Here is a 15,984-nt window from a genome sequence, read left to right on the forward strand (position 1 = left end):
TCGGCTCTACGGCTACAATATTTAATTTCGACCGGTACATTATAAGGTAATGGTATTTATGGCTTTGCGATGATCCTCTCTTGCTAATGTTATCGGTCTTTTGCATTTTACTGTTATGAAAATGTCTACGTTAGTTGGAAATGGAAGCTAACGAATGCTAATAATGCTAGCGATGTCCCTCTTGTGTATATTTAGCCTGGTTTATGTTAAGCTTTACCTTTTTATATGAATGTATAATGATCACTATACCTCCACCATACATTTGACTCTTGTCCAAAGCTTTTAATATAATCTGTTTCCATATATATCAATCATTTTAGTCATTTGTTTAAGTGATTTAGTCCTCTGACCCACTCCTGTGATGCATAGCCTAGGCTGAACTATGTTTTAGTTTTATTTACACTGACACAGCCTCTCGTTCATGCTTATTTTTGTTAAACATTCGGCCTACCTTTTACATGTATAATAACTTGCCATTATATGATATCAAAGCTACTAAGCCGATTGGTGTTGGGAGTGTAGTTTCATACTAAGTGGGCAATATAACCGACATCTATTGTTATGTTAACATGCACACTTAGAAACTGCCATGGCCAGTGGCCTATCAACTGAACAGGCTGATACATTTATACATTTGTAAATTGCCTTGGGTTGAGAATGCTAGCAATTATTGCTAGCAAAAATTGGTTTGATACTTATACTGTCTCGTCTGAGTTATCTACATGCATCTTAATGTTTCTTTCAGGGCCAGCCAGGCAGTGTTTTCTGTACAGTGCACAGTGCAGGTGTGGCAACAGACCTCTGTGCAGATTAACAGTAGCTGCTAGATTTTGGCTGCTGCCACCTGGAGCTACTGTGACTGTGAGGGGCTCATACGGACAGACCAATACACGCATGCATTGTCATCTAGGTATGTGTGAGAAGAATAAAGCTTCCTGAGGCTTGTTTTGAATTAACATTATATCAAAGCTAATACCATAGAAATAAATCATTGTTCCCCTTTTCTTTCTCAGCGCTGCAGTATGTCACAACACTGCAGTGTCCCTTCATGCTCTAACAGCAAGAACAAAACCCCCCATTTGAGCTTCCATGACTTCCCGGGAGATGAAATGATACGTGCCAAATGGGTGACAGCAATCAAGAGAGATGAGGGACCAAGTTTTGCAATTACTCGTGGAAGCACCCACGTATGTAGTGAACATTTCAACCCAGAGGACATAATGAAGTCAACCAAAACGAGTGGTGGACGTACTCGCATTAAACGAGGAACAGTGCCTTCAAGATTCCTCTGGAATGACTGGGGTAATTATCACATGACGATGTAAACCTAACTATTACAGTTGTGTACCTGTCTCTCCAGCTATTTAGTAAACTGTAAACCCATTTTCAGATCAGGATAGGCCTATCAATTTTGTCAATATGTAGATAAAAGGCAGATAAGTCAAGAATTAAAACCTAAAAATACTTTTTAATACAACCATCATTATATATCAATGCAAATTGATGCTCATTAGTCCAGATACACCTACTTTTACATAAGGTCTAAAACATCTGTTTATGAAGTACCCGTTATTGTCAGGAACATATCATCACCACCAGTCTATTTAACACCTGAAGAGACGAGACCAACTCATAGTAGCTATTCTTTACCGTAGTACCTGCAATTTAGAGAATGTGCATTTACCCATGAACCTGGAACTTTGGTGATATGTTTTGGGATTTATTTTTTACACTACTGGGATAGGTTCAAGAACACGGGAGTCGGTGTACGAGCGAGCACAGAAGCGCCTGTGTGCTGCTGTCTTGGATGACTGTGCGGAGATGTCTGCCCCAGGTAGGGGTGGGCGATAAATATTGTGATAAAATATCTCCACGTTATGCCTTGTATGTGGTTGTACGGTTAAGTAACTTGAATAATAAACCTAAAAAACGCATCAAAAATATCATGTATCCTGAATGAAAAGATAGTCATATATTTTCCATATCGCCGACCCTTAGACCCAGGGGGAAGCACCGACTACAGAGGACATGGAGGAACAGACCAGCAGACAGGGGACATTCCAGCAGACAGGGGACAGTCTGGTGGACAGAGGACAACATCACAGAGGGAGTACACTGCAGGTGCAGTCTCCAAAGATCACGATTATGATGCCCGTCCATCTCCTGGTTAGTATACAAAATGTACTGTCTTCTTACAGAAAAGATATTGTAGTATTGAGTAAGAATTGACAGCATGGCGTCTTCACTTACTCAATAAACAAAACTATAATCTTTAAGATTATAGTCAAGGACATCTGACAAGTCCTTGACCAAAAAGTTAACTTTTTAATAATAACGTTTTCTTTATTGAACAACTGAAGACAGTGTGCCGGTGATTTATCTTTAATGTCTGCTCCAAGACTGTTTTAGTGAATTAGATTGGAAAATAGATATAGTGAAATAGTGAAATAGATCATGTGTCCTTTTTTTTCTCTCCTTCTTCTTAAGCTAAACTGGACACTGCCTCTGGAAGAATACGAGACTTGGAGCTCAAGGTCATAATGCTGGAGATGGAGCTTGCACAGATGAAGGTTGATGTGGAGCAGCCCCTTATTTACCAGTATTGTGTTACAGATGAAGACTACCGTTTTTACACCAGATTCATCTCGAAGGAGGTTTTCACTGTGTTTTGGGAGTCAATTAAACCCTCAGCTTCAAAACTAGTGTACTGGACCAAGGCACAGCGAACGGCACAAGAGGTACCTACCTGTAGCCCCCGTCGCAAACTCCCACTCATTGATCAGTTTTTCATGTTCCTCTGTCGTGTTGCAGCCGGGCTTCATGAGAGAACTTTGTCAACCATATTCAAGGTCAGCCAATCCACAGTTAGTCGCAACATCTTAACGTGGACTAGCTACCTTTTTCTTGTTCTGGGCTCACTCCCATTGTGGATGACCAGACAGCAAGTAGAAGCTACAATGCCTGACAAGTTCAAGATCTACTGCCCTAAAGTCAGAGTCATAATAGACTGCACAGAAATACGCTGTGAAACTCCATCCGCCCTGTCACTACAGTCAGAAATGTTTTCCAACTACAAAAACCACACCACTTTTAAAGGTCTGATTGGAATCTCTCCATGTGGGGTAGTCACTTTTGTTTCCAAACTGTATACAGGCTCCATCTCAGACATCGAAATAACTCGTAAATCACAGCTGTTACAGTTACTTGAACCTGGAGATGCAGTAATGGCGGACAAGGGATTTCTAATAGAGAACATGCTTTCTGATGTGGGGGCAACACTCATCATTCCTCCTCTGAAGAAATCTGCTCAGCTCAGCGCGGAGGACACGCGTAAGACCCAGCAGATTGCCCGTCTAAGGATTTTGGTAGAAAGGGCCATACGCAGAGTGAAGGAGTACCACATCTGGGATGGACTCGTTCCTCTGGCTATGACCGGTTCAGTCAATCAGCTGTGGAGTATCTGTTGCATCATGTCCAACTACATGGGGCCTCTGGATGTCGAAGGGGACAAACCAGTCTGAAGCCTCCCATTCATTCATCAATAGGGTTACACAGTACACACCCTAACCGTTAGGGTGTGTAACCCTATTGATGAATGAATGGGCCAAACAATTTGCATGTGATCCTTTTTAGTATGATAAGTAGAGTGCATATAGCCTACTCCTACAGTGTTTTTGGCAGCAAATTTTGATTTTAGTTTTAAGTCAGTGTCTTGAATAGTTTTCATTTGTTTTAGTCACATTTTAGTCACCTGGAATGTTTTATTGTTGGTCTAGTTTTAGTTGACCAAATATCATAAGATTGTAGTAGACTAAATCTACAGTTGATTTAGTGTCAAGTGTAATCTAAAAACACATAATGACTCATACAGGGGAAAGGCCCTTCACATGTACAGTTTGTGGCAAGGGCTGCAGTCAAAAGGGTAGTCTAAAAGTACACATGAGGACTCATACAGGGGAAACCCCCTTTAGGTGTACAGTTTGTGGCAAGGGCTGTATTCATAATATGGCATTACAAATACACATGACTCATACAGGGGAAAAACCATTTAAGTGTACAGTTTGTGAAAAAGGCTTTAATCAGAATTGCAATCTAAAAACACACATGTGTCAAAGAGGAAAAAGCTGTTAAATGAGTGTTCTTCAAATAAGGCATTATGTTGACACGTAATGTAAATTATTCAGTTTAGTCCAGCTATATACATTAAACATGATGGACTATATCAATTATTTTAATCAATTTTCAACTTGCATAATGACCTGCTGATATTGATATAACTGAGAAGCAGTGTTTTCCGACATTGTTCAGCAATTACAATGTCACATTAATATCCACGGACTAGTGGTGCAATTGTAACTTGTCTGTGTTGAAATGTGTTGTTTGGACTAACATATTATCATAGTGTATTTCAATTACTTATTTTGATTATATGTTTAGATTCTATGTATTATGCTGTCTTCATAAAATTGTAACAGAAGATATTTACTCTGTAAATTTATTTTTCAAATAAAGGATTGACAGCTACACATCTTTTGTGTGTTCATTACATAAAGGTCATCACACAGAACAATGAGAACATGCATCTGAAAAACCTTTCAGTTCTGAGATCTGAAAAGACAAATAATCATTAAGCGGAACTGCAAGAATATGTAAATATATAAAACTAGAACTGCACTCTGACGAGTGCCTACTTGCTTGTTGCACACAAGTAGGCCATAAGTGCACAAGCAGAGCACGCAAGTACTGTCAAATCTCAGCTTCTCTGTGAAAGAACGTTTGAATTATTAGGTTTAGCTATTTGCTACGTACCTAGTTTTGAGGTAAAAAAAAGTAGTGTGTAGTATGGTAAACGTAAAAGAGTAAGTAATAAAGTATATATACAATATATTATCAGGCCGATAATTATCGTGCATCGCCACTTTGTATTGAGTTTGTGGTTGCAATGTACTGCAATTCTGCAAACTGTTAATACATATTTCAATCAATCAATCTCCTTTTTACCGGCTTAAGAACACATCCATGTACACATTGAAGTAAAAATGATCAAGTTTCTCTCTCATTGATTGGATAATTTCTTCATCTCTGTAAATCCTTTCAACTGCATAGTCAGTGAGAGTGTCTGTGATGAAGTCACACCACTGAAGACCACTTAAGGCTAGCTGACCCTGAACTTGATGGTAGTATTTATGGCTCTTCTTAAGGTACAGCTTGCCGTTTACTGTGTTGAGGTGTTTAACTTGTGTCTGGTCTTCAACAGCACAACTTTTTACCTCAACCAGCCCAAATGGTGGTGTTCCCTGTGGATCGATGACTTTACCATCAGGGCTAGCTCCAAGGTGAGGTGCATCAGGGTGGATTATGATGCCACATTGTGTCACAGACACATCAAAGCAGTCTGCATATCTCCTCAGTATTTCTGGCTCCAGATCCAGACCTCTTTTCATTGCGGCTGTCTGAGGAGTTCCTTTGAGAATGCGGGCTGCCAAGGCTTTGGCGGAAGATTCCCCACGAACATGGGTGGCTTCTCTGAATCGGCTGGCTGTAAGACGAGGTTTGCGTATGTCGGTCCACAGCTGGCATTCGGACTGCTGGCGGGTTTCCTCTTCAATAGCAGCAGACAGATCCCATGACACCTGCAAGCTATCCAAGTGACATTGTTGCTTATAACTGGGCTGAAAAGCTATTGGAGATGTGTTGGTGAAACGGTAACCCTGTACAGGCAACTGTGGAAACTTGGGACCATCAGGGTGTTTAATGATGTCTCTACTAATTTCAGTAGGGCACTGATAGGACAGGACAGACCCAAATGGCACTTGGCCAAACTTTGAGTCCACCATCTTTAAGTCCTTTAGACCATGCAGCACTTTACAAATTCCCAGTTGTGGACGCAGATGTTTTAATTTCTCCCCGCTTGCCATGACGTGTGGAACTGGAAGAGGCCCTGACAGGAAATAAAAAGGAGAACCGTCAAATTTTGATTTAATTATGACACCTGCCTTTTCACGATATCTGATTGCTTTAAACAACGTTAAACTCACTTTGCCACTCGATTTTCCATTGACATGCGAGATACCCTCTATATCATGGCACAGACCTTGATAAAAAATAGCAAGGTCTGTCTGGCAAAAATTGCCGATCTACAAGCTCAAAACGCGTCGCAGTGCAACACATTTATATTTAATTTCAAATGCATTTAGTTATACTTTATACTGTCAACTTTATGAACTAAATACAAAACATTGGACATAAAAAAAAAGACAATTACATTGTAATACTAGTCATTAAGCTACTAATATAGACTGAAGAAGTAATTAGAACTAGAAGTAATTCAATCGGGTCATGTTTGCATGTTTGGAATTATAACAGCTGAAATCAATAATATATCAGTATTCTGATATTAACCTGTGGGCCATATTAAGTGAAGGTGGCGGCCCGAGGGGCACATACGGCCCTGTACGTATGTGGCCCCCGTGCCGCTAGTTGCCTACGTATGATATAATACCTAAGAAGTTCAGAAGGACTTGTTTGTGAGTGTAATCATAAAGTCCCAAAGAAATGGGTATCTAATGTATGTTGGTTAGCGGTCATACATACCAGTAAATGCCTGGTACAGTGTGCACTTAACACCAGTCCTGACCCTATCTTTCTTCTTTGGCACTGGTTTACGCACCACCACTTCATTAGTTGCCTCTGGTGCAATCCCCTGTGATAAAATAAAGATGAATAATGAATTGACAAGACACAAAACAATAGAATTGTTGAACTTGTTCAACATAAAAAAACATTAATATCTGACCTGTGTCCGCGGCCGGTGCCAGGTTTGCAGAGAGCTGGTACAGGCCAGAGGTAACGGTACCGATTTGGCTCGTAAGGTACTACATAGGCAAATAAAAATTAGAATATTGTGGAAACGTTTTTCTCCACGTAATTAAACCTACCTACATGCATTACAGAAAAAAATAACTTTACCATTATGCTTTTTTGTGACGTACCTGTAGTGTGCGGTTTGAAAGAGAAGGGCCACTATATGGTTACATAATGCCTTCCCAGCAGCACATGAGCAAGAAGTGCTCTCCAGTTCCACAGGAACCTTTTCTGAATGAAGTGTGATCTGTTAATAGGAAAAAAACAATGAGCGTTGTTGCTGTAACACGTTACATTTACACTTCTACAAACAGCAAAGGAAAATAAAAACAGTTCAATCTCAAGTGGATGCATGCCAGTGTCCACAGAAAGAGAGAGAGAGAAAGAAAGAGAGATTTTCTGCCTTTAGATGGACAGGACACATGCAGAGAGACATGCAGTAAAAAAAAGGACTCACAATGCACTGTCAGGCTACTTTAGAGCCTAGGGTGCCCGGACCACTAAGCCAACATGGTCAAATGTATTTTGATCAAACAGAGTCTTTCTCAGTCTTTCATTTGTCCACAAAAAAAACAATCTTTTGTTTTTAAAGATATGTCACTCTGACACTGTAACATAGGTTTTTGGAGTTTCACTACAGCAATCACTGACAGACTGAGAAACACACTGAAGTATATGCAACTTAGTGGGAACTATACACTGTAGTCATCTGCAACCGCAGGAAAACCATCCGACTGCAACTGCAGGATGAACCGCATTACAACTATTCATTTTGATAAACCTGAAGGTAGTGAGCCTCATCATTTTTCCTCATTGAACGGTGACTTCGTCCTCTCACCGTCACAGCATGAGCAACTACGTTAGACACTGTGTTTCATTGTTTGGGAAGAAGTGTGCAAGATAAACCATGCATATTAATGAATTATTATATTTCATGATACAGAATGAGATTATGTACTTCTCAAAGTGGTTTGGTTGTCCCCAAAATAATGAATATAGCATTCAAATCTGCTATAAACCTCATCTCAGTGCGGTGAGCTTGTAGATCTGCTCTTTAAAAAAGAATAATTCAACTCTTACAATAGTGAACAATTTTTAATTATGACAAAAGTTTACACAAATCTTTTCCCTCTGCAGGGTCTCTGGCACAAAACCTATTCAGATAGGGGTCCACACACATTTATGTGGCTAATACGTTACGTTACGTATCAAAAGAATATGTTGTGCTGATGTTTTACTAACAAAGACAAAAGCACTTTACCTTCATAATCAAACAGATACTGTTCAATGAAGAACTTGTACCCCTTTTCCCGTTTGGAAGATGGTGTGTCTGAAAACTGAGCAGCAAGCCTTTCAACATCATTGAACCGCATTTTTGGCAGGTGGGCAAGAGATTTTGTGAATTCCATACCCTGAAATTAGCAAAATAATTAATAATGATACACATGGAAATGGTTTAAATTAAGAGCTTTGATCAAGTCAGTAATTTAGTGTAATGATGGATATCCACTGAGGATTGATGTCTATCAAATAATTGATATATAAAATAAATACAATTGTATTTTCGTGAAACATCATAGCCTACTTGTCTATCTATATGAAACAGATTATGTGCCCATTGAATCTTATTTCAAAGGGATTCACCTCTGTTAAAAATGTAAGGCTAATTTGTATACAGAGTTCGATACACACTGAATGGATGATAGTGTGTCATAGTGTGAGATTGATTTAATACTGTATTAAGCAGAAATGTAAACAGCACGATCGAGTCACATAAAATGATAACACAAAAAGTCCTGAGGGCTAAATAAACACCAATGATTAGTTTGCATCATGTGGGGTTACAATTAAATTCAACAGTTAAAGGATTTCTAGTTATAAAACAAAACGGACTCCCTGCCGTTTATTTAAAAAAAGAAATCAACCCAAATGAGCATAAATTAACTGATAAACACAGGCTAACAGCAGCCGCAACAGCATTAGCATTGATACTTACAAGTTACAAGCACATCCAAACAAGACATTTAAGGCAATTCCAAAATGGTAAAGTATAAAAGACGGATACCATTATCAAGACAAAAAGATGGTAAAACTGAAAACAGTATTAATGTTAACTTTACCTTTCGGAATGAAACGATATTGGCCTCTTAAAGTCTGTAAAATTGCATGTATCTCTATGGGCGAAATATGCCGCTCCCCTGTAAACTCAAACCCGGACGTGAACCGGAAGTTGTCGAACGTCATCGTGAATAAGGTGTATAAGGAGCTTTTGCACAAAATGACACCTGGACCTCTTTGGTGGGGACGTAACAACTACAAAGAAAGGTAAGAAAGCCTTTTAGTATGGAATTCTCCTTTAACTGTGAGGAGAGAACCCACTCCAAGCGCTCTATTTATCAACAAAAAAAACCTATCATTGTGTCAAGGACCCCGATAATTATATGTATTTTTGTCGCCGACCCCCATCTGAAAATATCCCTCCAAACGAACGGAGAGAGGTTAACATAAAAGATGGCGGTCCGTCTGCTTCAAATAACTTTATTGACATGGTAAGATTATATAGAGAGACCACCCACCCCCCCCAACCACCTGTAGTTGTGTCGTAAATGAACGCATCGGATTCACTCAAATATACGTCCCGGATCGTAGATTTAACCCATTCTGGGCGGGAACCCCTTTTGGTGTTAGCACTATGTTATGCTTTAGCTATTGAAAAATAGCAGGTCTGCTATTTTTGAAAAATCGAAGAGCGACTGACATAGAAGACATTTTTTAGAATCTGATCTCAGGTCAGAATGAAAACTGTCGGGATGTAGAAGACATTTTTAGAATCTGATCTCAGGTCAGAATGAACCCCCCCCCCCCCCCATAAGAGAAGATATTCACGCATAACTACTGACTACACACACTCTGCGTGACACCAAGTTCAATACTAACGTGTGTTGACCATGTAATGGCTGCACTGCAACATGCACACACACACACGCAGGCACGTACACACGCAAGCACGCACTCACCCTGAGAACTCATATATTATGACTGTCAATATACTAAATATTTATAATGGTTATTTCAAACGCACACGGAGAGAGAGTGGAGGTGCGATAGTGGAATTTGACATGAATAAAGATCATTCTTATACCACTGTTGGTTGGCTGTGTGTGTGTGTGTGTGTGTGTGTGTGTGTGTGTGTGTGTGTGTGTGTGAGAGAGATAGAGAGATGGTTAATTCATTTACATCTGAGAAGTTTATTGACAATATTTCCCAGTTTCACATTCAAACATATCAAAATAGGATAAACTCCATTTGACCACAAATACATTTTAATATTGAGGACTCGGTGGAGGCAACTCCAACAGATAAATAATTGCTATTCATTAATAGAGGACTAAATCAATGACATATCGTGTCCCAGAAGGACTATTAAACTATAAGATTATATAATTGTTCTGTATGAAAATAGCTTTTTGCCGCCGATATATCAGGTGTCACGTCATTGACACGCGAACACACACAAGATGTGTTGTTTTTGGCAGCAAATTTTAGTTTTAGTCATTAGTCTCTTCAATAGTTTTCATTTAGTTTTAGTCACCTGGAATTGAGATTTAGTCGACTAAAATGTATTTTGGCGTTTTTACACTTTCTGAAAATAGCTGATCTATACAAGCTCTGAAGCTCACAACGCGTCGAGCTTGTAGATCGGCTATTTTCCGCATGCAACCATGAAGTGTAAAATGACTTATACTGGATCTCTCGTCCACTAGTCCCTTCCTAACATTTTAGTCTAGTTTTTAGCTGTTGACGAAATTGTCAGTATATTTAGTCTTAATTCTGCCTCTGACTCTGCCTAACATAACATTATATCCTATATAATCGCTAATGTAATCTATGAGGTTTCTCCACTGTAATCATATGAGTGTATGTTATACTTTAGCTATTGAAAAATAGCAGACCTACAAGCTCATAGCGCGGCACCGAGCGCCGCGCTATGAGCTTGTAGGTCTGCTATTTTTGAAAATTCGTGAAAATGTGGCACAAATCTTTGAATATAGATTCTTTCAGTTTATAACTCAAATCTTTGCTTCTGGGAGCGGGGGGGGGGGGTCCCTGGAACTACATATCTTGAGATATTTGAGAAAATACAGATATTTTTTGCGGCCCTTGACATGAAATAGTTTGAGAACCACTGACATATAGAAACGTAGGGTTTTCAGAAAACTGTCATAAGATTTCGAAGATATATTTTTCTAGAATTGACATCTATTTTTAGAACTGTCAGACATTTGTAGAATCGTCGAACATCTTCACTCCAGTAATCCTGCAGTGCGTCTCCCTCTAAACCAGACTTAAAGGTATATTCAGTGATTTCACTCAAAAAACCTTAGGTTTCGTTTTTGGCTGTGGGACCCAAAGCCTTTCATCCAATCAGGATAGAGAGCCAAAAACGAAACCTAAGGTTTTTTGGCCCCCAGGGGTTAACTGGGGACAGGGAGGAACTCCTTATATGGCCAGCACACTCTATAGTAGAGAGGATTATCACAACAAAACAAAAAAATAAGTGATATTTGAATTAAGTGAAATCACTGAATATACCTTTAACTTGTCAAAATGATATATAGTTTGAGATGATAAATGACATGAAATATATCATTTATTATATAACTTGTCAACATAATCTATATAGAATCCTTTTTTCTTTTTCTATAACATCGTATCTCTCTGTTCTTAGTCTCACCTGCTATTTGCTCTACCGAATCTCCCTACGGGTGTCAATAAATGTGTAGCTTATCTTATTGACTGTTAGGGAGATATATATATATATATATATATATTAGGGATGCACCGAAAGGGAAATTCTTGGCCGAATATCCGAATATGATTAATATTATATATATTTTTTCCTACCATTGCTGTCATGACCGTATACCTTAAAGCTACCTGATTTATGGCAAAATAAATGGTTTATATGGCAAAACATAACTTAAATAATAATCACTATTATAGATCTGTAAAACATTTTATTCAGCTCTTTTGAATGCATTATTTGCATTGCACTATTCGGTGATATATTTTCTGCCTATTCGGGGCCGAAAGCGAATAGGCCGAATATGCATTTTTAGCCATTTTCTGCAGAATATATATATATATATATATATATATAGTTTATGCATTTACAATGCCTAAACTGTAAGCCTGGGCAAAGATGACAAATCCACTGTTAAACATATTCCTTTGTAACTTGTTTCATGTTAAATCAACACTGATTGTACAGTGTGTGGTCCATGCAGTGATCCTCAAGGTTGCGTCCATTGGAACCCTCGTGGGCTCATTGAGGGGGTTCCAAATGGAACCTTTTACAGTTCTGTAAGTCTTGAGAGTTATTATGGAAATTAAACTATATAAGAACCACGGACAGCCGCGGACAGGGCGGCTGCTAGCCCAGTGGTTCCAGAACCAGGGACAGACGAACATTTTAACTCAAATCTTTGCTTCTGGGGGGTCCCTGGAACAACGTATTTTCAGATGGGGGTCCCTGGAACAACATATTTTCAGACGGGCGGGGGCGGAGGCATATTACATATAGTTTTTGGGGTTTTTGGGGTTGTATAGTTATTGAGCACCACTGATACAGAAACATGAGGTTTTTCAACTGTCAGGATTTAGAAGACTTTTCACCGTAGGTCTCCTTAAGCATCGTTCACGGTCTGACGGCCATCTGCAGCAGCATGACCGTGCGGGTCTCGGTGGGATGGGCCTTGTTGATGTGGCGCGTGAGGCCCGGCGAGCTGTAGAACGTAGACGGACAGTGTTTACAGCTGAAGATCTGCTGCTCGTGCTGCTGCTCCCCGCTGCTGCTCTCGTCCCTCTGGTGGTGGTGGGGGTGGTGGGGGTGGAGTGCCCCCTGGTGGTGGTGGAGGTGGTGGGGGTGGTGGAGCAGCTCCGGCCGCGTGCCGGAGCCGAACCCCGCCATGAGCGTTGATCCCGCCAGCACCTCGTCTCTCATGGCGTGCCACAGGCGGTGCTTGTCCTGGACGTCGGCCGAGGGGAAGCGGGCGCCACACAGGTGGCACGGGAAGATCTGAGGCGCCACGGCGTCGATGCCACCGCCAACGCCACCGCACGACTGCTGCTGAGCGCCGTACGGAGGAGGGGGAGGAGGAGGAGGAGGAGGGGGAGAGGACGCCGACAGCTCGTGCGCCGCGAGGTGTTTCCTGAGGTAGGCCTGGCGGCGGAACTTCTTGCCGCAGTAGCGGCACTCGTACACCTCCTGAGACAGCGGAGACAGTGGCCGCTTATGGTCCTCCTCGCTGGCGGTGGCGGTCTGCATCAGGAGGCTGGACGGAGGGCTGTCCGCCGCTCTGACGCGCTGCAGGTCCAGACAGCGCTCTGGGGGGGTAGCGGGAGGAGGGCGGGGCGTAATGGGGGGGGAGGAGGAGGAGGCGGAGCCAAGCTGTCGCCGCCGCCGTCGGGGCTGTCTCCAGACCTGGAGTAGAGGGGGGGAGGGGTTGTGAAACGAGCGCCACATTTTAGTTTGTCGTCATCGAACATTTGTGACTAAGTTTGACTGAGGGACTGCCATTGGAAATAAAAAGGTTTTTCTCCTCTGGTGAAAAGCTGGAGTTTGCACGATGGCAGGCTCTCAGTCAAATCTGGTCACATTTTGTGAATAACAAATATCTAACATATCTAACATATCTCTGCTGTGGGAAGAAACCAACCAACTCCAAAATGTGCATTTTTCAGGAAATTAAGAAAACCTTATATTTTCAAAACAAAGCAATTCAGCCTCATCAACGTTGGTGTTGTGAGTTTTGTCAAGTACTTAGATGGGAAGGGGGGGGGGGGTGGAGTTAGTTGCTTTAGCAGACAGTTTGAGAGGGGGAGAGGTGGTGGAGTTAGTTGCTTTAGCAGACAGTTTGAGAGGGGGAGAGGTGGTGGAGTTAGTTGCTTTAGCAGACAGTTTGAGAGGGGGAGAGGTGGTGGAGTTAGTTGCTTTAGCAGACAGTTTGAGAGGGGGAGAGGTGGTGGAGTTAGCTGCTTTATAGCAGACAGTTTGAGAGGGGGAGAGGTGGTGGAGTTAGTTTCTTTAGCAGACAGTTTGAGAGGGGGAGAGGTGGTGGAGTTAGTTGCTTTAGCAGACAGTTTGAGAGGGGGGAGAGGTGGTGGAGTTAGCTGCTTTATAGCAGACAGTTTGAGAGGGGGAGAGGTGGTGGAGTTAATTGCTTTAGCAGACAGTTTGAGAGGGGGAGAGGTGGTGGAGTTAGCTGCTTTATAGCAGACAGTTTGAGAGGGGGAGAGGTGGTGGAGTTAGCTGCTTTAGCAGACAGTTTGAGAGGGGGAGAGGTGGTGGAGTTAGCTGCTTTAGCAGACAGTTTGAGGGTCCAATGGACTTAAAGGGGCATTCCACTCATTTTCAACATTTTACTATGTCATTAATATACCTTAGAGCTGTTGTGTGGAAATCATTTTAAAAAAGCCCCCCCCCCCCCCCCCCCCCCCCTCCTAGAACTGGAGGTCTGGATAAAAACATGAACATGGTGAATGACATCTTGATGATGTCTTCAAGATGTCATTCACCATGTTATATTTTATTATTTCCACACAGCAGCTTTAAGAGGGTTTTCTTTCCATTGCATTGGTTCATTATTTTCGAAACAACACGCAGACGTAACGGGTGTTCAAGTTCAATAGCACTGATTCATGCCAAAAAATAAAGAAAATCAAAAACCTCAAAAATTGAGTTATGAGTTATGTTATATGTTATGTTATATATATATATATATATATATATATATATATAGATGCACCAATAATGCAAATAAATGTAGGCTATAAGAAAAACAGCTGTTTGTGAACACTGTGAGCTTGTAGATCGACCCCCCCCCCCAAAAAAAATAAAAAATAAAAATAAAAAATACTAATTTATACTTCAAGGAAAAGTACATGATTTAGATAGCACTTTATGTAGACCTACATAACCTACACAGCACTAGAATTGCATTTTATGCAGTCATAGCACTTTATAGTATAGTATAGTTTATAGTTTCATTATAATTATATATTATTACATTCTTATCTTATATGCATGTTTCATGATAAGTACTTTTTATGTATGTCATGTATTCCCATGCTTTGTTTTTGTTCTTGCTTAATGTAAGTCTCTCTGGATTAAGAGCGTCTGCTAAATGCCTAAATTGTAAATTGACATGAAAAAATAAAACATGAATAAATAATAAAATAAAAAAATTTAATAATAATAATGGCCGATTATGTCAAATAATGGACCTGCCGTGACGGAGCTGGTTCTCTGGCCGCGGCCGGGAGGAGCTGTCCACCACGCCGAGGTGCTGGTTCTCTGGCCGGTGCCGGGAGGAGCTGTCCACCACGCCGAGGTGCTGGTTCTCTGGCCGGTGCCGGGAGGAGCTGTCCACCGCGCCAAGGTGCTGGTTCTCTGGCCGGTGCCGGGAGGAGCTGTCCACCACGCCGAGGTGCTGGTTCTCTGGCCGGTGCCGGGAGGAGCTGTCCACCGCGCCAAGGTGCTGGTTCTCTGGCCGGTGCCGGGAGGAGCTGTCCACCACGCCGAGGTGCTGGTTCTCTGGCCGGTGCCGGGAGGAGCTGTCCACCGCGCCGAGGTGCTGGTTCTCTTTGCCCTCCGTCTCCAGGGACTGACCGACGAGCCCCCGTTCCCCCGACACCCGCCGCCGGGCTCTTGGTGGTGGTGGTGGTGGTGGTGGTGGTGTCCCCGTTGAGCGGAGGACGCGGCTTGTGCCAACGGCGGTGCGAGGCCAGGTTGGCGGGGCAGCTGAAGACCTTGTCGCACTCGGGACAGCGGTACTCCACGCGCACTATCCGCGAGCACTTGTGCTGCGCCAGGGCGAAGGGGTCGAGGTATTCCTCCTTGCAGAGCTGACAGATGAACTCCCCCAGCGGCTTGCCGCCGGCCCGGTTGTTGTCCCGCTGCTGCCTCCGGAGGAGGAGCTCGGGGCATTCCTTCTTGATGCGCAGCCCCAGCACCGGGGAGGTCGTCACCTCGTCCTCGAAGTTCAACTTTCGGTTCACTTTGAGTCTCTTGGCGGCGGCGGGAGGCGGCCTCTCCGGGAAAGAGCGCTTCTTCTGCTG

At 42.1% G+C, this 15,984-nt stretch overlaps 1 protein-coding gene and 1 long non-coding RNA gene across 2 annotated transcripts in view; one reads left to right on the forward strand and one right to left on the reverse strand.

Annotated features, from left to right (window-relative positions):
* The first annotated feature begins 1,049 nt into the window (after window positions 1-1,049).
* LOC310875340 lies at window positions 1,050-3,100 on the forward strand. Its single transcript, XR_014570641.1, has 4 exons — window positions 1,050-1,302; window positions 1,745-1,834; window positions 1,999-2,166; window positions 2,488-3,100. It is a non-coding gene; the product is annotated as an uncharacterized lncRNA (long non-coding RNA).
* A 9,462-nt stretch (window positions 3,101-12,562) lies between these two features.
* The window catches only part of LOC310876168 (insulinoma-associated protein 2-like), a gene marked incomplete at both ends in the record, with an annotated part of 6,731 nt that continues 3,309 nt past the window's right edge, over window positions 12,563-15,984 (reverse strand). The window contains 4 exons of the mRNA XM_083789613.1: window positions 12,563-12,716; window positions 12,828-13,348; window positions 15,201-15,480; window positions 15,536-15,981. Of these exons, the coding sequence (XP_083645739.1) occupies window positions 12,563-12,716; window positions 12,828-13,348; window positions 15,201-15,480; window positions 15,536-15,981 (1,401 nt within the window). The remainder of the gene's footprint in view (window positions 12,717-12,827; window positions 13,349-15,200; window positions 15,481-15,535; window positions 15,982-15,984) is intronic.

The sequence above is a fragment of the Protomyctophum parallelum genome (genome assembly GCF_964188405.1).
Source record: "Protomyctophum parallelum genome assembly, chromosome: 18".
NCBI classification, from domain to species: Eukaryota; Metazoa; Chordata; class Actinopteri; order Myctophiformes; family Myctophidae; genus Protomyctophum; species Protomyctophum parallelum.